Source organism: Mytilus edulis, chromosome 8 (assembly GCF_963676685.1).
Source record: "Mytilus edulis chromosome 8, xbMytEdul2.2, whole genome shotgun sequence".
Lineage (NCBI taxonomy): Eukaryota > Metazoa > Mollusca > Bivalvia > Mytilida > Mytilidae > Mytilus > Mytilus edulis.
The window spans coordinates 13,068,624-13,092,675 of NC_092351.1; the positions used below are offsets into that span (position 1 = coordinate 13,068,624).

Consider the following 24,052-nt stretch of genomic DNA (forward strand, 5'->3'; position numbering starts at 1 on the left):
GTTAAAAATCTACCTCTAAATTTAGAAAATATGTTGTCAGTCAGAAAGTTCAGCATCTTGACATTTGTTTCCTCTATGCAGCATGCTTTTCGTTTTGTTCATTATTACGTACGTTGTAGGGAAAAAAAACTATCATATAATTTACATTTGGACATAGATACAAAACATTCATTCAAATGTAGGAATTATTATGAAAAAATAAATTAAAAAAAATAATGCATGATAAATTACAACAAAAACTACAAGTGAGATAATTCGTATTTATTGTCAGATTACAAAGCCAGATTCATGATGATATTTGACATTATCCATAATTTGTTTTCAAAATATTCAATTAACTTGCACAACACCTTTAGCCATCAAAGGACCTTTTTCATCATTGCAAAACAAGTATAATGCGGGCCATACGACGTATTTTATTTTGGTTCCAGATTTTGTATATTCTTTGTAATGTTCTTTATCTAGTAGTTTGCCTTCTAGTTTGGCCGTCTCAAGATACATTGGAGGATCCTGTATGACAAGATTCCAACAAATATCTATGCATTTTTTAAAATATGAGGTTGACAATAGAACATCAAACATATCAAGGTCAAGTTTAGGATAGCAATCGTTCATTTGCTGCAGAAAGACTTGATCATCTTTTAAAGTCTGAAAATAAAATTCAACTCAATGTAGATTTTTGCTCTGATGCAATACTGGTGTTTTTATACAAAAAGGTAAAATCACAATAAGACGCATGAAGGAAACCTGCTCTTTAAATAATCATCTGTATTTTTTATTTAGAATTTTAGTTGTTTTACATATGGTTTAATGTCGTTATGTTTTTGGAAAACATTATCATTGTTTATTCTATTTATAATAAGTCACGGAATTTCAAAGACTAAACAAACCTTATAATCATTAAAATGTAATATAAGTAATCAGCTTATTGAATGCGAATTTATGCAATGCATACCTAATGGAATAAAAAATCAATAACAATATTAAAATTTCACGAATAATACAGCGGTTATAGGACTAGTTTCTTTTTTCAATGGTCATATATTCAGTACACACACTATCCTTTAAGTTTATGATTATAATGATGAGCGTTACTGATGTAGTTGCAATTGTAAAAAGTGAATCAATTTATTTTTAAATAATTACATTAGATGTATGTTTCATTACAATACGTTATTCTGATTGGCTAACTGCACATCACGTGTTATTCCTTAAGCAATTGTATCACTCAATAAAACTCATCCATGATAACACGAGATCCCACAATAAAGTGCACAGTAGAATTAAAAAGAATAATTAAAAATTTCGTGTTTTCATTATCCTAGCTAAAAAAATGTAATTATAAGTATTAAATGCTTCTTTTTGTAACTTCATAGGGTTGTAAAAGCGTTGACCGTGTGCACATTTTTAGAATGAAGCGCTTGCGCGCTTCATAAAAAATGTACTTCGGTCAACGCTTTTACAACCCAATGAAGTTACAAAAAAGAAGCGTTCAATTCTTAAATAAATACCTCTTCAAGTTGCTTTATAACACCCATTGCGGTAATTTTTCTGCCGTCAATAATTTTTTTTCTCTCGGACGGATAATTCAGCCACCAACCTTTGATCTGCAGAATGACATAGCATAAACTATCATATATGAATATTACAATCTTAAGTTGAATTATACAAAACAATGTATGCAGTAATATGCATGACAATATAAGGAATTATACTATTTTGTTGCATATCTAAACTCTTTGGTTTCCTTTTTGGTAATGGTGTTGTCTGTATTTTATTTGCATATTGAGTTTTATTGTTTTCTGGCTTTTGAAATGAGTATTTCTGATTAAACTCCTTAAAAATAAAGTTGCGTGCATCTCATGTATATATTGAGCAGATGGACATTCACGCGTGAGATTACTGTACTAATACGTGCTTGCAACTTCATTGCGTAATATGTTATGTTCAAGGTCAGTCAATAATTGTAACAAATATTAAGCAGTTATAGTCAGGGAATACGAACAAAATTACGATAACTTAAATCATATTATTGCGAGTAACTATGTCACAATAGAACTTTATGGAATACCTCATGTTAAGAGAGGTTTGTCGTCGTTGCATTTGTCATCGGTATTTTGTGGTGGTTGTTGTCGGTTGTTGCTAGGAATTGTGTTTATGTTTAATTATAATATTTTCAAATAAGGCAGTCTGCTGTTTTTCCTTTTTAAACTGTATCACATTTTGTCATTTTAGAATTTTGTGATTACTTCTACATTGTTCTAAAAAATCTTTTTTTTTTTCAAATTATAATTGACGTTTGTATGTTGACAGGTAGTTTCTCGCAATCATGCGCTATTTGTGCTATTTTTGTCCTTTTGATAGGTCTTTATATTACTGGACATAATAGCACATACAGTCATCACAGCCTATAATAACTCGTTGAGCAGTTCAAATTCCTAGATCTTTCCAAGTTGAAAGATATAAATTCTTTCAGATATATATATATAAGTACATGTAGTCTCTTAGATTTTATCGTAATTGAATAATCAATATCATATGAAAACAAAAAAAAGAATTTAAACTAAATTCATGTCTGATAATAGTCCATACATATATATAGGTAATATCAAATAAAAAAAAAAAGAAATAGGACCCTAAAATAAACATTAGACAAACAAATTAAAAATTATTGAATTACATAGCTTTTAGTTTATTACGGCGACACGGCTTCTATCAAAAAAATATTTTAGTTTTAATTGAGTTAAACAGTCGGGGGACAAAACAAGTACAACATTGGAAAGCAAACTAATCCCAAACTTCACAATGTTGCCCCAAGTCTAGATATAGTTAACCAATTGCCATTGAAAACACCTTTAAAATAAATACTGTAAGAATTAATGTTTGCAACATACTAATTGCAATGTATGTCGGGTCGGGTTGAAATAATACTTTACGAGAAAAGAGATGATTTAAGTTTCCCAACTGTGAATTTCTATTTCTATGTATCAACATTCCAGTTGAAATCAGCCGTTCATAAATGTTACGATGTCATGAGTTACTTGGCCGTTATGGAATATCATGTTCAAATTGTCGTAACTGCTATCCGTCCTTTTACCCAAAAATTACCTACGAACTATACTTATCACGACGGGTTTCACATGTAGAGCCAGATCTGATTACCCTTCTGGAGCACCTGAGATCCCCTAGCTTTTCTTCAGTTTTATACATTGTGTTGTGAACATAAGATTGTCTGCTATTATTTTCATATTTACTATGGCGTTGTCAGTTAATGTCCGACGTATGAATTCGAATATCCCGTCAGAACCTTTCGCCTCTCTTTCAATAAATATGTGCTTAGTTAACCATTGCACATTACTAGTCGTTTCAATCGTTCTCAATCCAGGATACATCATCCATAATTTGGTGCATTGTATTTCTTATTCTTATAGGCTGTCTTTCTTATAGATGTGTTTCTATATTTATTGTCGATCATATAAGTATCGAGCGTCTGCAAGCTTAAGGGGACAAATTGTAATCATACACAATACTTGTAAAGAAATAATTAGTACATGTACCATGTATATAATAAATAATAAGAACCGTGTGGAATTGACTACTGTATGAATTACCTGGTCTAAAGAGGGACTATTTAAGAGAAAATAATGTTCTGTTATTCCTTGCAGCTGTACGTCTGCTTTCAACTTACATGTCTGGAAAATCACCTGCAAAGAAAAAAGATAAAATTTGCACAAAAAGAATACTTTTTTCATCTGATAAAATCTTCAGTGTGCCTTAATTAAGTTTATATAGACAATAATAGTGTATTGACTTGAAATATCAACGATATCTTTATACTGCATTATTATACTTCCTGTAAGAATGTCCTTCTATAGTTAAATTACTCTATTTTGCATACTTTTTAAAAGAAATATATAGCGTTAACTGCACTATGCGAAAATTGTATGTCTTGTTGTTGCAATAGACAATTGATTTTAACGTCAATCATTGTTTGATTTCACGCGAAAAGGCGGAGCTTAGTTGCATTGACAGACAAGTGGGCTGGACTTATTAGCCTGGTCATATGTGCGCTTGAAATAATGATGTTATAAACCACTAATTAAAGTTGTTTAATGACTATACTGTACACTAATTAAAGTCGCTTAATGACTATACTGTCGTCTGCAAAAAAAAACAAGCAAGATGTTGCGGTTTTGTCAAGACGACCCTACAACATTTAGAAAAGAGAACTTTAAGTCCAAGAAACCTGGTCAACAAACAAATTTTGCTGTTAAAGTTTTGTCAGATTTCATTGTTGAAAGAGGTATGGAAATTGACATTAAAATACTCTTCTAGCCATACGACAGAGCCTTAATAGATATCTGAATTCACCCGAGCGAACGACAATTTTACTTTCCTACTCAGGAAAACGAGAGAAGAGGGAAAAGGAACTGTCAGCCACCATGAGGCTATCTCACTGGAGGCTTTGAAAATGCTTTATGAACACCCACTAGTTTTTAACACGTCAACTCCTCAGGGCCTCCTAAATAAAACTATATTCGAGACAATCTTATATTTCTGCAGAAGGGGTCAAGAAAATCTCTCACTATTGAAGGTTGATGAATTTAAAGTTGACTCGGATCAAAAAAAGCAGATTTAGGTCCGTAAACTTACAACAGAACTAACAAAAAATCACTAAGGTACTACAAATGAGACAGAGGGTTCAGGGGGAATGATGTTCGCTACTGGCACAGATAGATGTCCTGTTAAGTCTTTTGTTAAATATCTGAAGAAACACAATAATGCAAGTAACAGATTATTCTTGCACCCAAAGAATTCATTCAGTGAACAAGATGATATGTGGTTCAGGAACGAACCCATTGGACAAAACACCATAAAAGTGTTTATGAAAAATTTGTCGAAGTCAGCAAAACTATCTAGAGAATACACCAACCACTGTATCTGGTCAACATGCATAACCTTGCTGGACTATAGTGGCTTCCAATTCCGTCACATTAAGACTATCAGTGGACACAGAAATGGAGCATCTTTATCAAGCTATTGTTGTGATACTTCAGATAAATGCTACACAAATATTTAATATTCATTGTGCAACTGCTCAAATTTTAATACAGTTAAAAGATATATCTATATATCTTACGCAGTACATCATTTGTACATATAATAACAAAAATATACATTGAATTACGACAATATTGTAAGAATATTTCAATATCATAATTGAGTTTATCCTAAATTTTATTGTAAAATCTCAAAAAGGTATTGGGTTAAATGTGTAAAATGACTGAGTACAGTATTTATATATTCTTTATTCTAATGACTATTGTACATTTCTTTATGTTATTGTGCATGTTTATAAAATAATTTTACTGAACTCATATAAATGTTGTCATTGTTTTTTTATAAACACATTTCAGATAAACAGAAAAAGAGTATGTCTGATGCATTAAGTAAATGTACCTCTGGAACATTACAACAGACAGAAAGTAGGAGTGTAACTAGTCAGTATTATCATGCAAACTACCAAATTAAACCCGAAAAAAACAAAGAAATGCAAAGAAAAAATAACCTAGGACTAGGAGAAATGCATGTATTAATTTGTTTTGTTGGTACCATACAATATAGCACACCACATTTTAGCATTGACTCCCATCAAATATTATAGCACAATAAAATCACATCAATAATTGTATTCTAATATATGCCACTAAACTTGGGTTGTACTGTTTCAAGATAAGACAACTGTTCATATGGCTCCTTTTGTACATATGTCGTACTGACTTTCTGTGCTGCGTCTGATGACTTTTAGCGCCTTGTAAAGCTCCATTGACCACAACCTATCTTCACTGGTTGGTCAATAATCAAGTCATGGGTGACAGGTGTTATTAACAATTTCCCACATGAGTAATAGGAAAAGGTTGTTTAACAAAAGCCTTAATTTACATGTAAGGTACATAATCCAAAGTCAATAATTTAGCGCTTACATGTAGCTTTGTTATCCGTCTTAATTACGTAATCTAAATAATCAAGTTGTAAGTTATTCTCTTTCATAAAAAAATCAACATTTCAAAAATAATGTAACTTATGTAAGAAGAAACTTTAGAAATAAAATAAAAATTTAAACTTCAAAATACTTTAACTCAAATTGCAAATTTTAATATAACACATATATAGTCTGTACATCTGTATATAATATATAAATAGTTCTCCTTACATGCAAGATAGTGTAAAAGCAAACTGAATTCTTTTTATTACAGTTAGTTTGTCCCAGGAAAAGACTGTTTCGTCCCCGAGGGTATTACCAGCCCAGTAGTCAACACTTCGGTGTTGACATGAATATCAATATTCTGGTCATTTTTATAAATTTCCAGTTTACAAAACTGAATTTTTCGAAAAACTAATGATGTTCTTATCCCAGGAATAGATTACCTTAGCCGTATATGGCACAACTTTTTGGAATTTTGGATCCTAAATGCTCTTCAACTTTGTACTTGTTTGGCTTTATAAATATTTTGATATGAGCGTCACTGATGAGTCTTATGTAGACGAAACGCGCGTCTGGCGTACAAAATTATAATCCTGGTACTTTGATAACTATTTACCTTCACGTCGGATAAGAATGAACAGCCAATGCCACTACCAGTAATAGAAACTGTTTCCGTTGTTAGAAATAGTAAGAGACAAGGTATTGTTTCCTTTTTATTTTTGTATTCAGGTACTATTGAAATAGTATTAACTATTCAACATATATTTTGGGTCAACAACATGAAATAAATGACAAAAGGTTTGTCACATAGTCTTCAACAATGAGATCTTCCTTAAAGTCACTTTCCTTTATGTCCCGTTACATATGATGGAGTTCATGAACAAAATGGCATTCAGGTGAATTAATTGCATATTTAACACATGTAAATTATACATTTATGTCTCAACATTCTTCAATACATCTAAAAATGAATTCGAAAGTACGCTTTTACTTGTTTTTGATAGTACAAATGATGTACCGCTATATGTGTAAATATGGCCAAGAACAGTAACTATTTGTGCAACTTTTTTTATGTTTAACTAGAATAATTTGTTATCTAATAGTATTAGTACTTTGTTCACACTCAAAAGCTGATTTTGTTGAAATTATTTCAGTTGAATCTGCACCATATGATCCAGTATCATTGAATTTCTGGGACTACCTGATGATGTTTTGGTGGACTATTGCCAATCAGCGGAGAATTCTGATCACCAAATAAGTGCCCCAGAGCAAATGAAGATGATGCCATTGATTAACATTTCAAATTGTACTGTTAATATCAACTATAACAATAATAAAATTTGCAACCATATTTTTACCTTTTTGCTCTTTATATTTTAAATAAGATGTGCTTTTTTTAATACTTTGGCCTCGGGCATCACTAAACAGACAGTGATTGTCGAAATGTGCATCTGGTGCAGAATAATGTGGTTCCATTTCTGTTATCGACAAGACATTTTAACAAAAATAAACTTTCTTACCGTTTGACCTACTTTTTTTTCAATGGATACCAAGATATTAAAAAAATCATTCACTTTCAGAATGTGAATATAAATTTAAAAATCGAATTAAATACAATTTGACGGACACTAAATTTCAAAATCATTCGATTAATATTAACCGGAAATGCAGGCCCATCCACAGAAATGGATTTATATACAGCTCAAGTTGATATTTTTTAAGAAAAAAAGAGGCTGAAGATATCATGTAAACTCATATGTCGAGTATTAACTGACAATGCCAATTAAGTTACAAAAGTAATTCAAACGAACCATATCCCGATACAAACATTGCATGTAAATACAAAATTAATGCAGATGAAGAAAATCGAAAATGCATTCACTAGTAATCAGAACTTAGATTGACTGCCCAACATGTATTAATCATATTTTTAAAAAGGTTATGAAAGTAGTGCCTATGCTGTAATATCTTGGCTGCATGTTGTGTGTTTTAATGTGGTGTACTTATGTTATTTCATATTCGGTTAAAAGCTCTTGAGAGGTTATGTGTGTATTGTTACATGTGTATGTGAACTAAATCAAAATATGACTTTTGTATTCGCATTCGTTATTGAATATTTAAATAAGATTGACAACAACAATTAAAACCGTTTTTCAATTCATGTCAATCAATTTTATGTTTCATTTATTCAAATCGGTACTTTCCTTTGAAAATAAAAGCGGACACTCCCTGTAAAGTTCAAAAGGCCTAAATAACAATTTTATTTCGTTTAACTGTGGCGTCGCGTAATAATATAATAAGATGGAATTATCTTAACCATATCTTGGATTAACTTAAATGACGAGAGAGCCGTAATGCATCGGACTACTAACAATAATGTTTCTGGTTCGATTCCTGTTTCGGGATGACAATTTCAGGGACTTGACACCATTTGCGAGAAACGATTATAGTCTGTCTGTCGGGAGGGGACGATAAATAGCTGACTCGGTTTAAGTGAGAGCCATATCTCTTGCACGTAAAAAAAACACCCTTGTAGACTTCGAAAAATAACAGGCTAATACCTGAAAGGCAGCAATAGCACCCGCAAAGTGGAAAGGGATTAATATTAGTTGCAAAAGCTTGTTTCCCAATCCACTATAAATACATATGTTTAAACTAACTTAAATTACCACAAGGGAATCTATTTGACTGGTATTAAAATGAATTGAAAAAATTGTTTTAATTTATTGTCAATCTTATTTGAATATTCAGTTATATTTTTTATATACAAATAGAGTAAACACTCTTCGGGGATCAATCTTAATTTGGTTACTAATGATGATTAAAGTCAAACTAGAGGCTCTAAAGAGCCTGTGTCGCTCACATTGGTCTATGTGCAACAAAGGACACAGATGGATTCATTACAAAATTGTGTTGTGTGGTAGATCTTACTTTACTGAACATTCCTGCTGCTAACAATTATCTCTTTCTATAATGAACTTGACCCAGTAGTTACAGTTGAAAATATTTTGTGAAAATTGTTAAAAATTGACTGTAAAAAGCAATAACTCCTTTTGACTGTTTTGGTTATGTTGACTTGTTTTGAGGAATTACTTTGCGGTAAATTATTGCTGTTTACAGTTTATCTCTATCTATAATAAGACTCAAGATAATGACCAGAAGCTGCAGAATTTTCTTAATTTTAGCTGTCAGCGATCTTGGTTTGCAGGCAGGGTCATCGGACACAATTTTAAAACTAGATACCCTATTGATGATTGTTGACCAAATTGGTTAAATTTTTTTAGTAGTAAAATATTTGTAACCTTTTACAAAAATCTTCTCCTCTTAACGACGACGAACGACGGACGACAGACGACGGACGCACGTGATGTCACCTTCGGGCCAGGTGAGCTAAAAAGACCGTTCCTAAAAATTGTAAGAAATAGAAAAGTAAATCGGTAAATGGATAACATTTTCATATCTTATATACATAAAATTATATCCTCTATTTGTAAAGACACAACTTTTAAATTGTTTTATAAACTTTGAGAGCCATAAATTGGATATTGAATTTTACATGAAAGAGAAGATCGGTGTACTTAAGATTATATATGTACATGTTTTATTCCCATTTAGTTTATTATTATGCAGCATAGATTGAATTTTTTAAACTTCTGTTTTCCATCATAAAATGCCGTGTTAACAAATGATAACTTCTAAAAATCAATGTATAGCTTCTTGTTGTTTTCAGGTAAAAGACGCATACATTGATTTGATAATACGCTTAGATGCATTGTATTTAAAATTTAAAATATCAATTGAGTTTAATCATTAGCTTTATGCAAATATAGATAATGACGGTACCAGTCTTCGTATACATTGTATATTGCTCAGTGATTGCTCCTCAATATTTTCCCTTACCTTTATAACACAATATAAATGATGGGCACATTTTTCCTTATTCTCTTCTGTATTTGGTAGACTCTGTTCTAACATTTCCATCGCATCAGTCCAATCATTATCATAGATACTGCCTAGTTGTTCGGCTAGTTTGGTAGGTCGTTTAGGGTCGTTTAAGTCAGTTATATTTGGATTATCATCAGATAGCATTGCTCCTGCAAAACTACTTAATCTGAAAGTTTAAAAAAGAATATATATATATATATATATATAACTACATACATCAAAAATGATACCCCTGTTAGATAAAATATCACTGAAATTATCAGCCTTTTCATGGATGTAAATATATCATGTCTTACGATTTACGTCTTACTATGTTATGTTTTATCAGTACAACCACATGCAATATTACATGTATTCTGTTTAAAGTGTACGTGCGTGCTGTTTTGATTTTGTCTCTTTAGGTCTCAAAAAGTACATGTTACTTGCATGTATACTATTTTTGAACACATTATTCTGACTTATTTTCAAAAAATAATGTATTTATTTATGCAACGAACATATGAAATCGGATTACCATTCTTATTCTCGATAAAATTACCCAAAAGATTCATAAATAAGCATTATTGAGCAAGTGTGCTTTCATTTTATGATTTGTAATAATTATCTTTCATTAGTCTTTGTATACTTGAAACTTTGGCTGTTTGTGACCGTAGTTGGTAATTTCTGTATCATTTGGTCTCTTTTGAAGAGTTGTCTCATTGGATATCGTCACCAAATCTTCTTTTTCATACTAGTTTTATACCTCGGTATTTACACATCCCGCCATTGTATTATTGTGCTATAGTCATCTTTGTTATTGTTATTGTTGATTTTCATACACGTTGACTATAGTGTGTATGCATGCCATTTTGTTTTTCTTTGTTGACATAGTACTAGGTCGTACATATAATCTACATTTTAATCATAATGAAAATGGAATATATTTACTCGTTTAATGCATGTACAGTTGGATGCAGACCTAGCATTATTCAAAGTAAACACACGTTAACATGAAAATACGAATTTTTTGTGTTATTAAATTTGCTGTTACAAAATGTTAAAAAATATTATAAATTAAGGAATGTATCTCCCTCATGCAAAGCTCTGATTCCTTTCACGCACCATCATTTACGTTAACGTGGAAGTAAACGCGAAAGTAAACGCCTGTTTACTCTCTAGAAAATAATTGTTCCTGTGTTGATTTAAAGCAGTCGTAGATAACTAATGTAATACATGATGTACATGTACAAATAACCTCAGACATCTCGTCTTTAAAATGGATAACTACCATAGTCTATAGACAAAAAGTTTAACATACCTTCAACAAAAGCTTTATCATAATCAGAGGGCCACTAAATCTTCCTCAAACCATGATTGAGGCCTATAGTAATACATATATTGTTTACAGTTCACACCAATATCAATATGTGTTAGTCTTACCACAACTTACAGCTGGTAATTACTAATCGAAAAGTGCACCGCATACTACGGGGTTGACATAAAAACGAATATACGGACTTTAAGACAGGAGAACATGATTCTCTGTCTGTTGTTAATCAAATATTTCACATAAATATACGATTAAGGGTCAGACTATATAATTTCACTATCTGTAGAGGATTACTGACCTATTCAAGTAACTTTGCTTTTCTTTTTCCAACAGGTCTAGCTTATTGTTTTGGTTGACAATATGCTTTTTGACATAACATATACTTTGCAAATAGTCTTTTGGACAAATGTTGTCATTGTCAAAAGAACCATTTTCGGAATCACCTTCACAAACTTTGGCAAGCCTTTCTGCTTTTATTTTCATTACTTTTATCTGGAAGTCAGCTTCTCTACCAAAAGAATATCAACCAATTTTGATATGAGATTAAAGTGTACATTTGCATAGCACGTTTAAAAGAAACCACACATTTAATCAAAGCGAATTGAAAATGTCACAATGACCTTCAAATGAAATTTATTTTGTAAGAGTATTTGAAATTACAGAGCGCAATTTTAGATTATAATGAAGACAACTGGCGAATCGATCTTTCCAGTGTGACTAATGACTAAAAGATATTTGCTTTCCAGCTTTCTTTTCTTCAGAAATATAATAACAAGTATTGATTACCGGGATTTTTTTATGCTATGGATTGTGCAAAATTGTCAGATTATGTATTAGATAATGCACGAAAAATTCCTTTTTTTTGTGATAAAAAAGAAAACTACACAATAGAATTTAAAGATAAAATATGAGAAGATAGCTCTTTGAATATGCTTTCAGATAAGGAAAAAGAAAAAAAGGGTCACCGATCTCGTATTCCTGCTCTTGTTGCTATAGAATAAAAAAAAAGTTAAATTCACAACACATTCTATTTACAAAATAACTTTATGTGAGTTATCTCCCCTTTGATCTAAGTTACATACCCTTATACATACCCTTATGTGGCAAAGTTGAAAAAAATGAATCAAACAAAACATTCAGTTGTTTTTGTTAAATACTAATGTAAAAATGATAAAACACATAATTTTCTAAATTAACATGAAAAGTCTTATACATTAATGACATCCTCCTCTCGAACTTTACTCATTTCAAAAAAGATCTCCACCGACTTTTATCTTTTTTATCAAAATTCAAGATGGGAAAACGCATCTTAATGTCTTTTAAAAAAAATCTTTTAGTTACATTCAATCTGTTATTCCACTAAATACTTTGATATCATTATTTATTTCTCATTAAAAAGTAATTACAACGTATCTTCATAATCTTTATAAATTATTTAACGATGCTTTGGGAGCGGCGCGTCTTATCCGGTATAACTCTATAGTATACTATTCGCAAATTAAACCAAACTGTGTTAAAGTGTGTGGTTTTTGGAATTGACGGACATTTTTACAGCAGGTTTAATGAAAGGCGACGGTAAACTATACTTAGTCTAGTAACTGCCTAAATAACGTTTGAATTGGTCTACAAAAACATCGACAGTTAAAGAGAACAATAGAATGGATATTCATTCACGATATCATATATACGGAATGTAGATTTAACAAAATTTGATTTTTTTTACAAAAAATGTCACTTTTATAATATTTCTAAAGATAGACTGAAAACAGCAAACCCATAACATGAAGTGATATTGCACGGTTACTTTTTAAAGAACGTGATAATGCACGATATTATTAAAATATCTGACACAATCGATACAAGGATTTAAAAAAGTTTGTGCTCTACTTACTGCTAATTGGCATCAATAATATAAAAAGTGTTGCATTTGTATGGGGTAAATACGAGCTCCAGGATATATCGACGAAGAGAATTCGAAAGATATCGACCTAGGACTTCGTCCACAGTCAATAAACTTCTTTCCGATCGATATATCCTCGTATCGACCGCATACAAATGCTATCATTGAGAATAAAATTCCTGGCAATTGGGATATAAAAAAGAAACGAGAAAACACACATACCTCTTTGCAGTCGCTACTGAAGCCAGTTGTTTTCTAACATCTGTAAGGTCAAAATCTTCCATTTGATGTGTACATTCTGATATATCATGTTCTTCATGTTCTTCAGCAGAATGCTCACTTTTTCTGAAAGACGAAATTTAAATCAATTAACAGAGGACTATTATTTATAGTTTCCCCGACTTTCTAATATTATACATTCATTCAGAAGATATCAATAAAGATAAAAAAAAAAAAAAAAAACTATAAGAGAGGGAATCACATGAACATGATCTTGAAAAGGAGCGAAACATGGTGTATTATTGACAATGGACATAATTCTGTCTACGCGTGAGCATGGTAAAATAAATAATTTGGTATATTTCCACTCCAGGCATTTGTGGTTTCAAAATACCATTAGAATGCAGAAACATACTGCTAATGAGTTGAGACGCCCACAAGGTGACTATAAACTGAGAAGCAGTTGTTTATGTCAAGAGTCACGTTTGAATAGTATGAAGATGCATAAACGTTATGTATTATTTCAAATATGTAAATGTTATTCAGAAGGGCAAGGGTATGTTAGTGCACGAAAGTAGGACGTTGTAAAATCATTTCTCTAATTCGTACCCGATTTATACTTTTCCTGACCCTTTGATTATTTTTGTTTAATTAACGTGTGGTTCGTTTGATCTCAGTTAATCATCTGTCAAAACTCGATTATGACGTTAAATTTTCTTGATTTCTCTAAATGGCATATAAGAAAAAGGATAACATAACAAAAAAAAAAACTGAACACCGAGAAAATCTCAAAAAAAAGGAAAGTCACATATAAGTCGTTTTTTAAATTTGAAAATAAAACTGTCTCGAGTGCATAAATATCGTATCACACTAGATGCAGAGGTTGAATCTGTATCAATTTGTCATTGACTCTGGTTTGAAGTTTTTATGTGTATTCAAGATCAATTATAAATTCACATCTGCTCGATACGTGTAGTTTGGTATTCTTACGAGCATATGAAAAAGTCTGAAAATTCGCTATCCTTATGCGCACGTTACTGCGATGAAAATTAAGTAATTGTTTATTGCCTTGCGTAAAAATGCATATATTTCATGTATGTTCAATACGAGAACATAATTTCTTGCGAAAGGTCACCTGCGGACCCTTAAAGATTTGAGGCATTGTATTTACTGTACTTAGTATGATTGGAGATGACTGCTTTCTTGCCTTAAAAAAATGAAAAAAAAGTGCACACAAAAAAAAAAACATCATTTGATTTTGTCTTTTGATTTGGAACCTTCCGTTTGAATTTTCCTCGGTGTTCAGTATTTTTGTGAGTATACTTTTTTTTTCATCGATACAGGTTTGCAATTTAGAATTGATTCTTGAAGAGTCAAAATAAGATATAATACCAGCCCAAACGACCAACGAATGTTTATAAACCCTGCTGACTACCGTGGCGATTGCCAAAACAACGGATCAGCAGATTAACACTTCTACCACTGGGTCGATGCCTCTGCTGGTGGACTATTAGTCCCCGAGGGTATCACCACCCCAGTAGCCAGTACTTCGGTACTGGCATGAAAATACGGATTTTTTGTGTTATTAAAATTTACTGTTACAAAATGATAGAAATTATTATAAATTAAGGAATGTATCTCCCTCATGAAAAGCTCTGATTCCTTTCACGGATTTGGCTATACTGTTTGGACTTTATGGATTATAGCTCTTCATCTTTTATATAAGCTTTGGATTTCAAATATTTTGGCCACGAGCATCACTGAAGAGACATGTATTGTCGAAATGCGCATCTGGTGTAAGAAAATTGGTACCGTTAATGTTATTAACAAAATGGATCTGATTTATTAATTTAATACCATACAGAAAAACTACAATAAACTTGGGAATATAATTCATTCATTTTTGGTAAGTTCTTTTGATTAAAAGGATATTATATGCACCTTGGTGAACTGTTCTTTTTATCTGCCCATGAATCAGGTACTGTCTGTGGTTCAACTGCTTTCCTGTAATTAAAAATCGTTTCTATTCTTTCTGTTATGTTGCGTTTTGTTCTTGAAATTGGTTTAAACATTTTCATTATTTTTTAAATCAACATATCAATCATGTCAATTAAACATTTTCATTATTTTTAAATCAACATTAACATAAACATGTTCATCGACATATGCAAAATATTCCCAGTCATTTATTTTGAAGTAATGTTGAGCGATCACTGAACCCTTTTCATTCTATAGAAATTTGTCATGATACTATCATGTTTAAGCTTACACAGTTTATGTGGTCTTTTATGAAGACAAAACAATCACCACGACGAATTATTCACTGAAAGAACAGTCTCAGACTGCGAAAAATATAACAAGGTATGTTCTTACAGAAATACCGACCGTTTATTGTTGAAAAAGTCCTAGGTTCACACAATCCGAAAGGCATTTAAAGGTGTTAGCTCCTTAAACAATACATAACCAAACCAATGTTACAAGACACAACGACCGAACTCAACTCCGATAAAGTATCAAAGTCACCATGATAATAATACCTGTTTTGTCATATGATTTGGAAACAAAATACATTAGCATGAATGGACAAAGTGTTTGTAAGAATCAGTATTAAGCACTCATCTTTCACATTCTTATTTCACAGTTAATCTCCACAACCGCTACAGATATATGTTGTTTTAAGTGTAATTTAATTGCGGTTACATCTAAAAAATTGTTAAAAAAATATATATGTTGTTGTCCGCATTTTTTTATCTGTAACAAATAGAGTTGAATAAAACTAAACATGAGTAATATTATATATTTCACACTGTTCATGGCAAATGCAAAGCTGCAAAAGTTACAAATGACGTGAACAATCGGATATAAGAAATATACATCCACTGGTTTCGCATATCACACCATTGTTCATAGATTTTTAAAAAGTAATGTAAATTATTTTGCTGTACGAAATCTTCCTTAAGATTCCTTAAGTTGGACAACTGTTTCTTGAACTATATTCAAAATGCGTAACTTATATTTTACCTTAAGTGCTTTTTTTTCTTTTTCTTTTTTCTTTTGGTTTCAATTGTCTTTTCACAACCGGAGTTTTCAGCAGTATTTTTCAGTAATCTTTAAAACAAAGACTGATTCATTTAAGAGTGAGTCCATGTAAGTATCGATAGTAAATAGAAGGGATATTTATCGTTTAATATTCTGATAGTGTAATCATACACTAATAGAGACTTAATCAATAAAATGAAATAACAAAAAAGATAATTGCCAATGAGACAAGTATTTACCAAATTCCAAATGAGTTAGGTGAAAGTAGTTAAGAAGTTCATGAATGTGACCTACCGAATTAGAGTATTTACCGGATTTGATATCACTTAAGCAACACGACGGGTGCAACATGTGGAGCAGGATCTGCTTACCCTTCCGGAGCACCTGAGATCACCCCTAGTTTTTTGGTGGGGTTCGTGTTGTTTATTCTTTAGTTTTCTATGTTGTGTCGTGTATGCTGTTGTTTGTTTGTCTTTTTCATTTTTAGCCATGGCGTTGTCAGTTTGTTGTACATTTATGAGTGTGACTGTCCCTTTGGTATCTTTCGTCCCCCTTTTAGTTAATTGTTACCGTATGACATTAAACAAGACGCAAAACGTCATGGTATTGTAGCCTTGTGTCGCACTGCAATGCCAAACATTCAAACAACTCAACAACAACAAAAAGCGATAAAGTGTATGCAAAAATAAACTGCCTCATACGACCGCAGATCAGAACAAGATTAGAAGCCCCAAAATTTAAAACCTTTAAATTAATCCCACTGAAATCGTTTAACAGATTTGTATTTATTTTCAATTGAAGATTTCTTGTAATTGCGCAATACTGTGCTACTTGTCAATACCCTGTTTTGTTGCTGTTTTTTGTATATAAATCAGAAATAAAAAAATAAATAAATTTAAAAAAAAGCAATCAGTTATTTGTCTCCCTTTAAATAATACATTTTTGATGTTAAGCATTGTCCTTTTTATTTGATCAGACTACACGGAGTTGTTGGTTTTGCTACAAATTAACCAATTTATACTTTGAAATGTTGGGCGAATATAAAACATGGTGTCGGTAAACACACTTTAGGTAAGGTAATATAAGAACTAAGAACTAATTAAGATGTGAGAAACATTACATATCAAGCACAGAATCTATGCAAATTTCTTGTAGCTCGCTTCCTTAAAGAGTTAGAAAAACTGGAAATTAATTTGATGTGGCCTTTCGATTGTTATCACCACTTGCTATTCGGTAACTCAATCATTAATCGACGATCGTTTATATTTCTCTTTATTAGAAACACATCAATATATAACTACCTTTTTGATTCTGAAACATTGTCATGTCCGCTATCTAACTGATCGTATTCAAACCTGAAAGATAACAGATAGTATAGGAAATTAGCATTACGTTACAGTGGCGGAATGTATGATAATTTTAACATAGATAAATATAAGAAGATGTGGTATGTGTGCCAAATGAGACATCTCTCCATCCAAGTCAAAATTTGTAAAATGTACACCATGGATCCTTGGCTCATACCAAACAGAAAGCTATTAAATATTATATATATATATGTATATAACTAGTATACAACTCGTCTAAACATCAACCCAACAATGTAAGATCTGTAAATTTGCTTTCGCAAATTTTTGTTCTTCCCTCGCCCGGGTTTGAACTGATGCGACTGAGATATCGTGACACCAAATCGCCTGCGTTAGACCACTCGACCACCTGGGAATATAACCTTTCCTCGTCAGTTTTAATCTAGCGTCGTAATACAGTAAATGGTCATGAAGATTGAATAGTTACAGATCAGCTAAATTATCTATATTAAAGGTTTCTAAAAATTAATGTAAGACAAGTCAAAGAATTAATTATATTTATAAGTACGTCTGAACCAGTGACAACTCTACAACAGATTTAACCTTCGGATCACCAGCAGTGATGGTGATACATGGCTGTGTACATTCTGTATATACAACTCGTCTAAACATCAACCCAACAATGTAAGATCTGTAAATTTGCTTTCGCAAATATTTTTTTCTTCCCTCCCCGGGATTCGAACTCATGCTACTGAGATATCGTGACACCAAATCACCTTCACTATATATAGATAACTAGAATACAGTTAAATTTGACACTATGTGAATAAAATATATGTATTACCTTTGGTTTCCTACAAATGAAAAGGAGGATGTCTGCGATTTGACTGACAACTGTGATATGGATCTTTGTGGTCGTTGCTGATCTCTTCTAGATTGAAAAAAATATGGGTTATATAAAAGATGTTTTATGCATAGACTGAAAGAATCAAAATAATCAAGAAGCATTTCTTTTTACTTCACGTTCTGCTATGTAGAATCTGTTGAACAAATCTATTTATTAGAGTTCAAATTATGTTAAATATTGTACCCCATATGCTATATGACAACGAGGGGTCACTAGTAAATGAAACCTAGCACTGATCGGTATTTTTTTTTTTATCTTAAAATCATTGAAAAGATCTAAACTAAACACTTTAATTCTGTTAAGAGTTTAAGTTAATTTCTATATACTTTCGAGTTTTCAGACAGAACTGTTTAAATTTGCTTGCAGTCTAAACAGTACTTGTTCGTACCTTTTCAGACAATTCCATATGTTGTTGTTGTATACATGCAGATAACATTCTAAATATACTAGACTTAACAGATCTTCCGTTTCTTATCAAACTTTGGTTATTATAGGGCGACTAAAAGGGGTGATTGCATCATGGTATTCCCCAGTTTTTGTTAAATTTGAACTTTTAAAATAAAACAAATGCAGAATTTATTATTGATTCAAATAAAGAAATATTTGATTCATCTTGTCCAGTACTATGGACAAAATTTCACATACCATTTCATTGTATTCAAGATAATATCCGTTACTAGAAATGAACCAATCAAAGTTTCACCCTTTTTGACCTGTGCACAAGCTTTTTTAACCATGTAACCTAAATTTTGCAAAATATTCTATAGAAACATCACAAAAAAATGATGGTGCTTTGAAACATCCAACATATATTTTTATAACCCAGGTTTTTTTTTTCCTGTAATGAAATGTATAATTAATTTCTTACAACTGTCAAATTCAAGGGAATATTTTTTCGATTCTTTTTCGTTGGTTCTTTTTTTTTTTTTTTTTTTACAAACTATCATGTCTTTTTCTTTTGAACATCTGAAAGACGTCATTTAGAAAATAAATAATACTTTTATTTTTCATATTAAAATGGCCACATAGTGTTGTGAATGACGTGCAGAGGCTTTCAAAGATGTTCTTATATCATCAACTTTTAATAATAGGAACGTTAACGAATAGCAAAAGGCAACGCATTTCCGTTTGATGTCTTTTAATTTAATGTAAAATCATAAATAAAAGAACCTACTAATGAAGTCAGAATAGAAACAAAATCACTCAATACCATAACTAACAAAACGAACATGAATTTATAGTTGATATGTGCCTGCTTTACGTCGCCTCAGTTCAAAACGGTTATACGGCAGCGGGTCAAAATTCAAACATTTTAACCATACGTGTGGGTAATGTTTTGGTATCCTTCAATAAACTAGGAAAAGACTACGTGATGATAATTAAAATCATTTCAAGCTATTACCACATACTTATTAGTTTCAAATACATTTAAATTTATTTAAAAAAAAAATTAATATCAGATACACTGTATCTACGTCTATATTATATTTATAAATTAACTGTCTACAAAATTTAAAAGAATTTTTTTAAATACTAAGGCTTTTCTACCTCAGGCGTAGATTAACTTAGTTGTATTTAGCAAAACTCTTAGGAATTTTGGTCCTTAATGCTCTTTAACTTCGTACTTTATTTGGCCTTTTTCATTTTTTTCGATTCGAGCGTTACTGATGAGTCTTTTGTAGACGAAATCCGCGTCTGGCGTATATACAAAATTTAGTCCTGATATCTATGATGAGTTAATTTAGCAGAACAGTTAGTAAATAGTTATCAAAGGTACCAGGATTATAATTTATTACGCCAGACACGCGTTATGTCTACATAAGTGACGCTCATATTAAACTTTTTATAAAGCCAAACAAGTACAAAGTTGAAGAGGATTGAGGATAAAAAAGTAAATGACAAACAATGTTCATATTCATTCAATAACATCGGTTTTTATTTACACTGTCAACCTCCAGCTTATATTGACTTTACTTTGGTATATTTTATGTTATATGTTTATAAGACATAGATATAATATACTCATATCCATGACTGTTATACTAATAATGAGGCAAAAATGTTCAATCAGTCTTTTTTTCAAGAAGAGTGCATGTGGATAAGATACTGTTTCAAATTGTTGTAGTTCGTGTTTCGTTAATTTTTAATTATTTGAACATTTTAAATAATAAGTATATGTATTTATTGTGTAATCTCTTTTTTCTGTTATCATATGAATTATGCACAGTGAAAGCGGAACATTTGTTTTTAAATTTAGTACTAAACATGCCTCTTTTCATACATATGACCTTGCACATTATAAGGAGGTTCGTTCAGTGGCAAAACATTTCCAAATCTCTGTACATCACCAGCTGGTGACGAGAATTGTGATGTGTTCCCTGTCGACCTGAAATACAAAAAAATGTATAACATAATTTAATAAGTTGATATAAAATAAATGGTAAAACTGACAGTGTTATTGGTCCAAGGACACAGTTATCGTCCTTTGGTGCCGAATTCAAAGTTTGAAAAGCTATTACGTTGATAAATGCCCTATTCGCCCTTCTACAGCACTTGAAAACATCCGTGCTTTGTCTGTGGTTCTTATTGCTCACGCTATGGTATTCAGTAACATTATTTTTTTTTGTCTTTTCATTGGTTTTCGTCTTTTGCAATGTCGTTGTCGATGAGTTTAAAATGTTCACCTCTTACCTTCCTTCTCGTTTTATTTAGGTGTGTTAGATACATGTAATATACTAAAAAAAAATACCTTAATCAAAAATGAGTTTCGGTAAATAATTTCAGTAATTTGAATAACACAAGGTTCGTATTTTCATGTCAGTTCAGAAGTACTGAGCTACTGAGTCAGCCGAGGTAACTAATCAGTGGAAGTTACAAACTGTACCAATTTTACTATTCTTTTATCTGTATTTATCAAATTGAATATTTTTTTCAATGTTTAGTCTGTTTTTATTGATATATGCTATTGACGTGGGTCGGTACTTGAACATCCCGTCATTGTGTTATTGTTCTATGATAATTCTCGTATTCTTGTCTTTGTGCTTCTTTATTGCTTCTTTGTTTTTATTTCTCAATGATTAACATTATAACAAAATGTTGACTGCTATACCCCTATTTTTGACAGTTTTACCTATTATGTCTGTTTGTTTTGTTCACACAGCATTGTCAATATAATAGAATTTGATGCGACTGCCATACACGTGATAGGTTTAGCTAGCTTTTAAACCAGGTTTAATCTATCATTTTCTACATACGAAAATGTCTCTACCAAGTCTGGAATATGACAGTTGCTATCCAATCGTTTGAAACATGTGTAATGTGATTGGGCTTTTGTTTTTGTCGTTTGATTAGGAACTTTCATTCTTAAATTTTTCTCGGAGTTCAGTATTTTTGTGATTTAATTTTTGACATATATAAAGGCAACAGTAGTATACTGCTGTTCGAACCAAAGTTATTTATATTTAAATGGCCTGTTTAAGTCATTAACGTAAGCTTAGCCTTATTTGCAACATGTTATTATGCTATGCGAAACAGGTATGTAAGAAAAATTCAAGGAGGGAAGGGTTATCAATGCCTGATGTTTTAGTTTGACGCCGAAACAGGACATACGACTTCATACTGTTATTTGCAAAAACATAAATAAACGAGTCGCTAGCTTTTCTATTTTACATACAGATAAGGTTTACCATAATAGAAATAGGATAAGCAATTCCCTCGAATTGAATATTGCTTGATATAAACTCTCGTTATTTAAATCCATCCTATGATCATGATGGATTATTAAATTGAAATTAAATAAATCGCGATGATATTAATAGATATCCAATTTTTAATCATTTTGGAATCTATGAATATGACATGAATATCTTAAAAGAACGATTAGTTACTTTGAGTTCAATGTTATATTATGGTTGAAACATATAAAGAAATGATGTTCTTAATTGGTCAGATCAAAAGCATAAAATTACGAATTAGTGGTGTATCAATACATATAATAATCTACATAATTAAAAAGCTCTTTTTAAGCATTAAACCTACGACCAATCAACTTACACTATACTAAGTGAGTCCCTTTTATCGGATTGGTTCTGTTCTTTAAGAGGATTTATTTTCTTGCTGTAAAATACAAACATAGTCCAATATAGCATATAAATATATATATATATATATATAGAAATTTTCTGTGATTTTGAAAAAAAAAAGGCGTTGTTTACCGTAACTATAAACTGCAATAAGACGTAAATGAAACCTTAGTACCCAAACAATATTTAAAATTCATTGTTTGTACTATATTAAGTTAATGAGAAGGTATGTTAAGAACTATGCTACGGTCTTCCAAATATTTTTTTTTAAAAAGAACAAACAGTTGAAATCTCCAATTCTTCTTAAACTTGTGCTAGTTAGGTTTTTCGTGATAATAAGATTAGGGTATATCGCAATACTAGGAACCCGCATTCAAATACCCGATACATTTATCAGTATATATAGATTTAATCGTACTAATTCATCTCGTTAATTTGTGCATTTGTCAAACATCGCAGTAACATATGCACGCAATGATTGTGGTGTTCACAGTGTCATAATATTGGTTTGCAGGTATTCCTTAAACAGAATACCTTAACTTACTGTGGTCCAGTTTGATAAAATTTGGCAGTTATATGGATTTTTTTTTATTAATGTTAACGGACAATGATAACGACGAACACGAAGACTGACATTAAGTAATGAGAAGAAAATCCCTAAGCCCTTCGACCGGCTGGATGGACTAAAAGGAAATTAAGTAACAGCATGTTATTTGTGATTTTACAGTGGTAAGATCATAACTTGTTGGCATTGACATAATGGTATAAAGTTGTCATATAACACTCAGTTGTGAACGATGAATAAAACAAATGCATGAAGACATAATTTACTTTAATCCTAACAGCCTGTAGCAAAATATGTATTTAACTTTCCTTTTTTTGATGATGATGTTCCTTTGGCACCATCCTACGGTGTTTATATTCTAAACTCGTTTGCTATCCGTGTCTGTTGTAACGTTTTGGATTTTAATGAACGTAATCTATGTATTAATGGTAATTTATTTAGTCTGGGATTTCGTAAACACAAATGACTTAAAACCTTTACTAAATTCTTCCATAGATTTAAAGATTTGGTTTTGAAATTTGGTTGTACCTGCAGAATACTTATTTCAAACGGGATACATTTTTACAGAGATATTCTTTACCGTGCCCAGAAATTTAGAAACGATCCTGGTAAACTTATCGATTTTGTTATCGGTAAATTTAAAGCAAACTAAATATTATTGTTATATACATATGCCCTTTTATGGATCTACAAATTGTCGGTACCTGTATCTTGACATTGCACAAGGTCGTATTTTTTATAAAAATGAGAATGGAATGACTGTTTATGACGTCTAGATTCATTGGATGTTGGA

General features: G+C 31.3%; 1 protein-coding gene and 1 pseudogene across 2 annotated transcripts in view; one reads left to right on the forward strand and one right to left on the reverse strand.

Annotated features, from left to right (window-relative positions):
• Positions 1-246: 246 nt before the first annotated feature.
• The window catches only part of LOC139484837 (uncharacterized), a 35,841-nt gene continuing 12,035 nt past the window's right edge, over positions 247-24,052 (reverse strand). The window contains exons 4-15 of one of the 2 annotated variants that reach the window (XM_071268828.1): positions 22,666-22,728; positions 20,882-20,998; positions 18,550-18,636; positions 17,700-17,753; positions 16,381-16,467; positions 15,301-15,363; positions 13,363-13,485; positions 11,539-11,748; positions 9,887-10,097; positions 3,612-3,704; positions 1,512-1,607; positions 247-648 (exon numbers count right to left, since the gene is read on the reverse strand). In XM_071268828.1, coding sequence (XP_071124929.1) covers positions 331-648; positions 1,512-1,607; positions 3,612-3,704; positions 9,887-10,097; positions 11,539-11,748; positions 13,363-13,485; positions 15,301-15,363; positions 16,381-16,467; positions 17,700-17,753; positions 18,550-18,636; positions 20,882-20,998; positions 22,666-22,728 — 1,522 coding nt within the window. In that variant the 3' untranslated portion in view covers positions 247-330. The remainder of the gene's footprint in view (positions 649-1,511; positions 1,608-3,611; positions 3,705-9,886; positions 10,098-11,538; positions 11,749-13,362; positions 13,486-15,300; positions 15,364-16,380; positions 16,468-17,699; positions 17,754-18,549; positions 18,637-20,881; positions 20,999-22,665; positions 22,729-24,052) is intronic. The other variant, XM_071268829.1, reaches the window with a different exon arrangement.
• LOC139486629 (uncharacterized) lies at positions 4,183-7,244 on the forward strand (annotated as a pseudogene).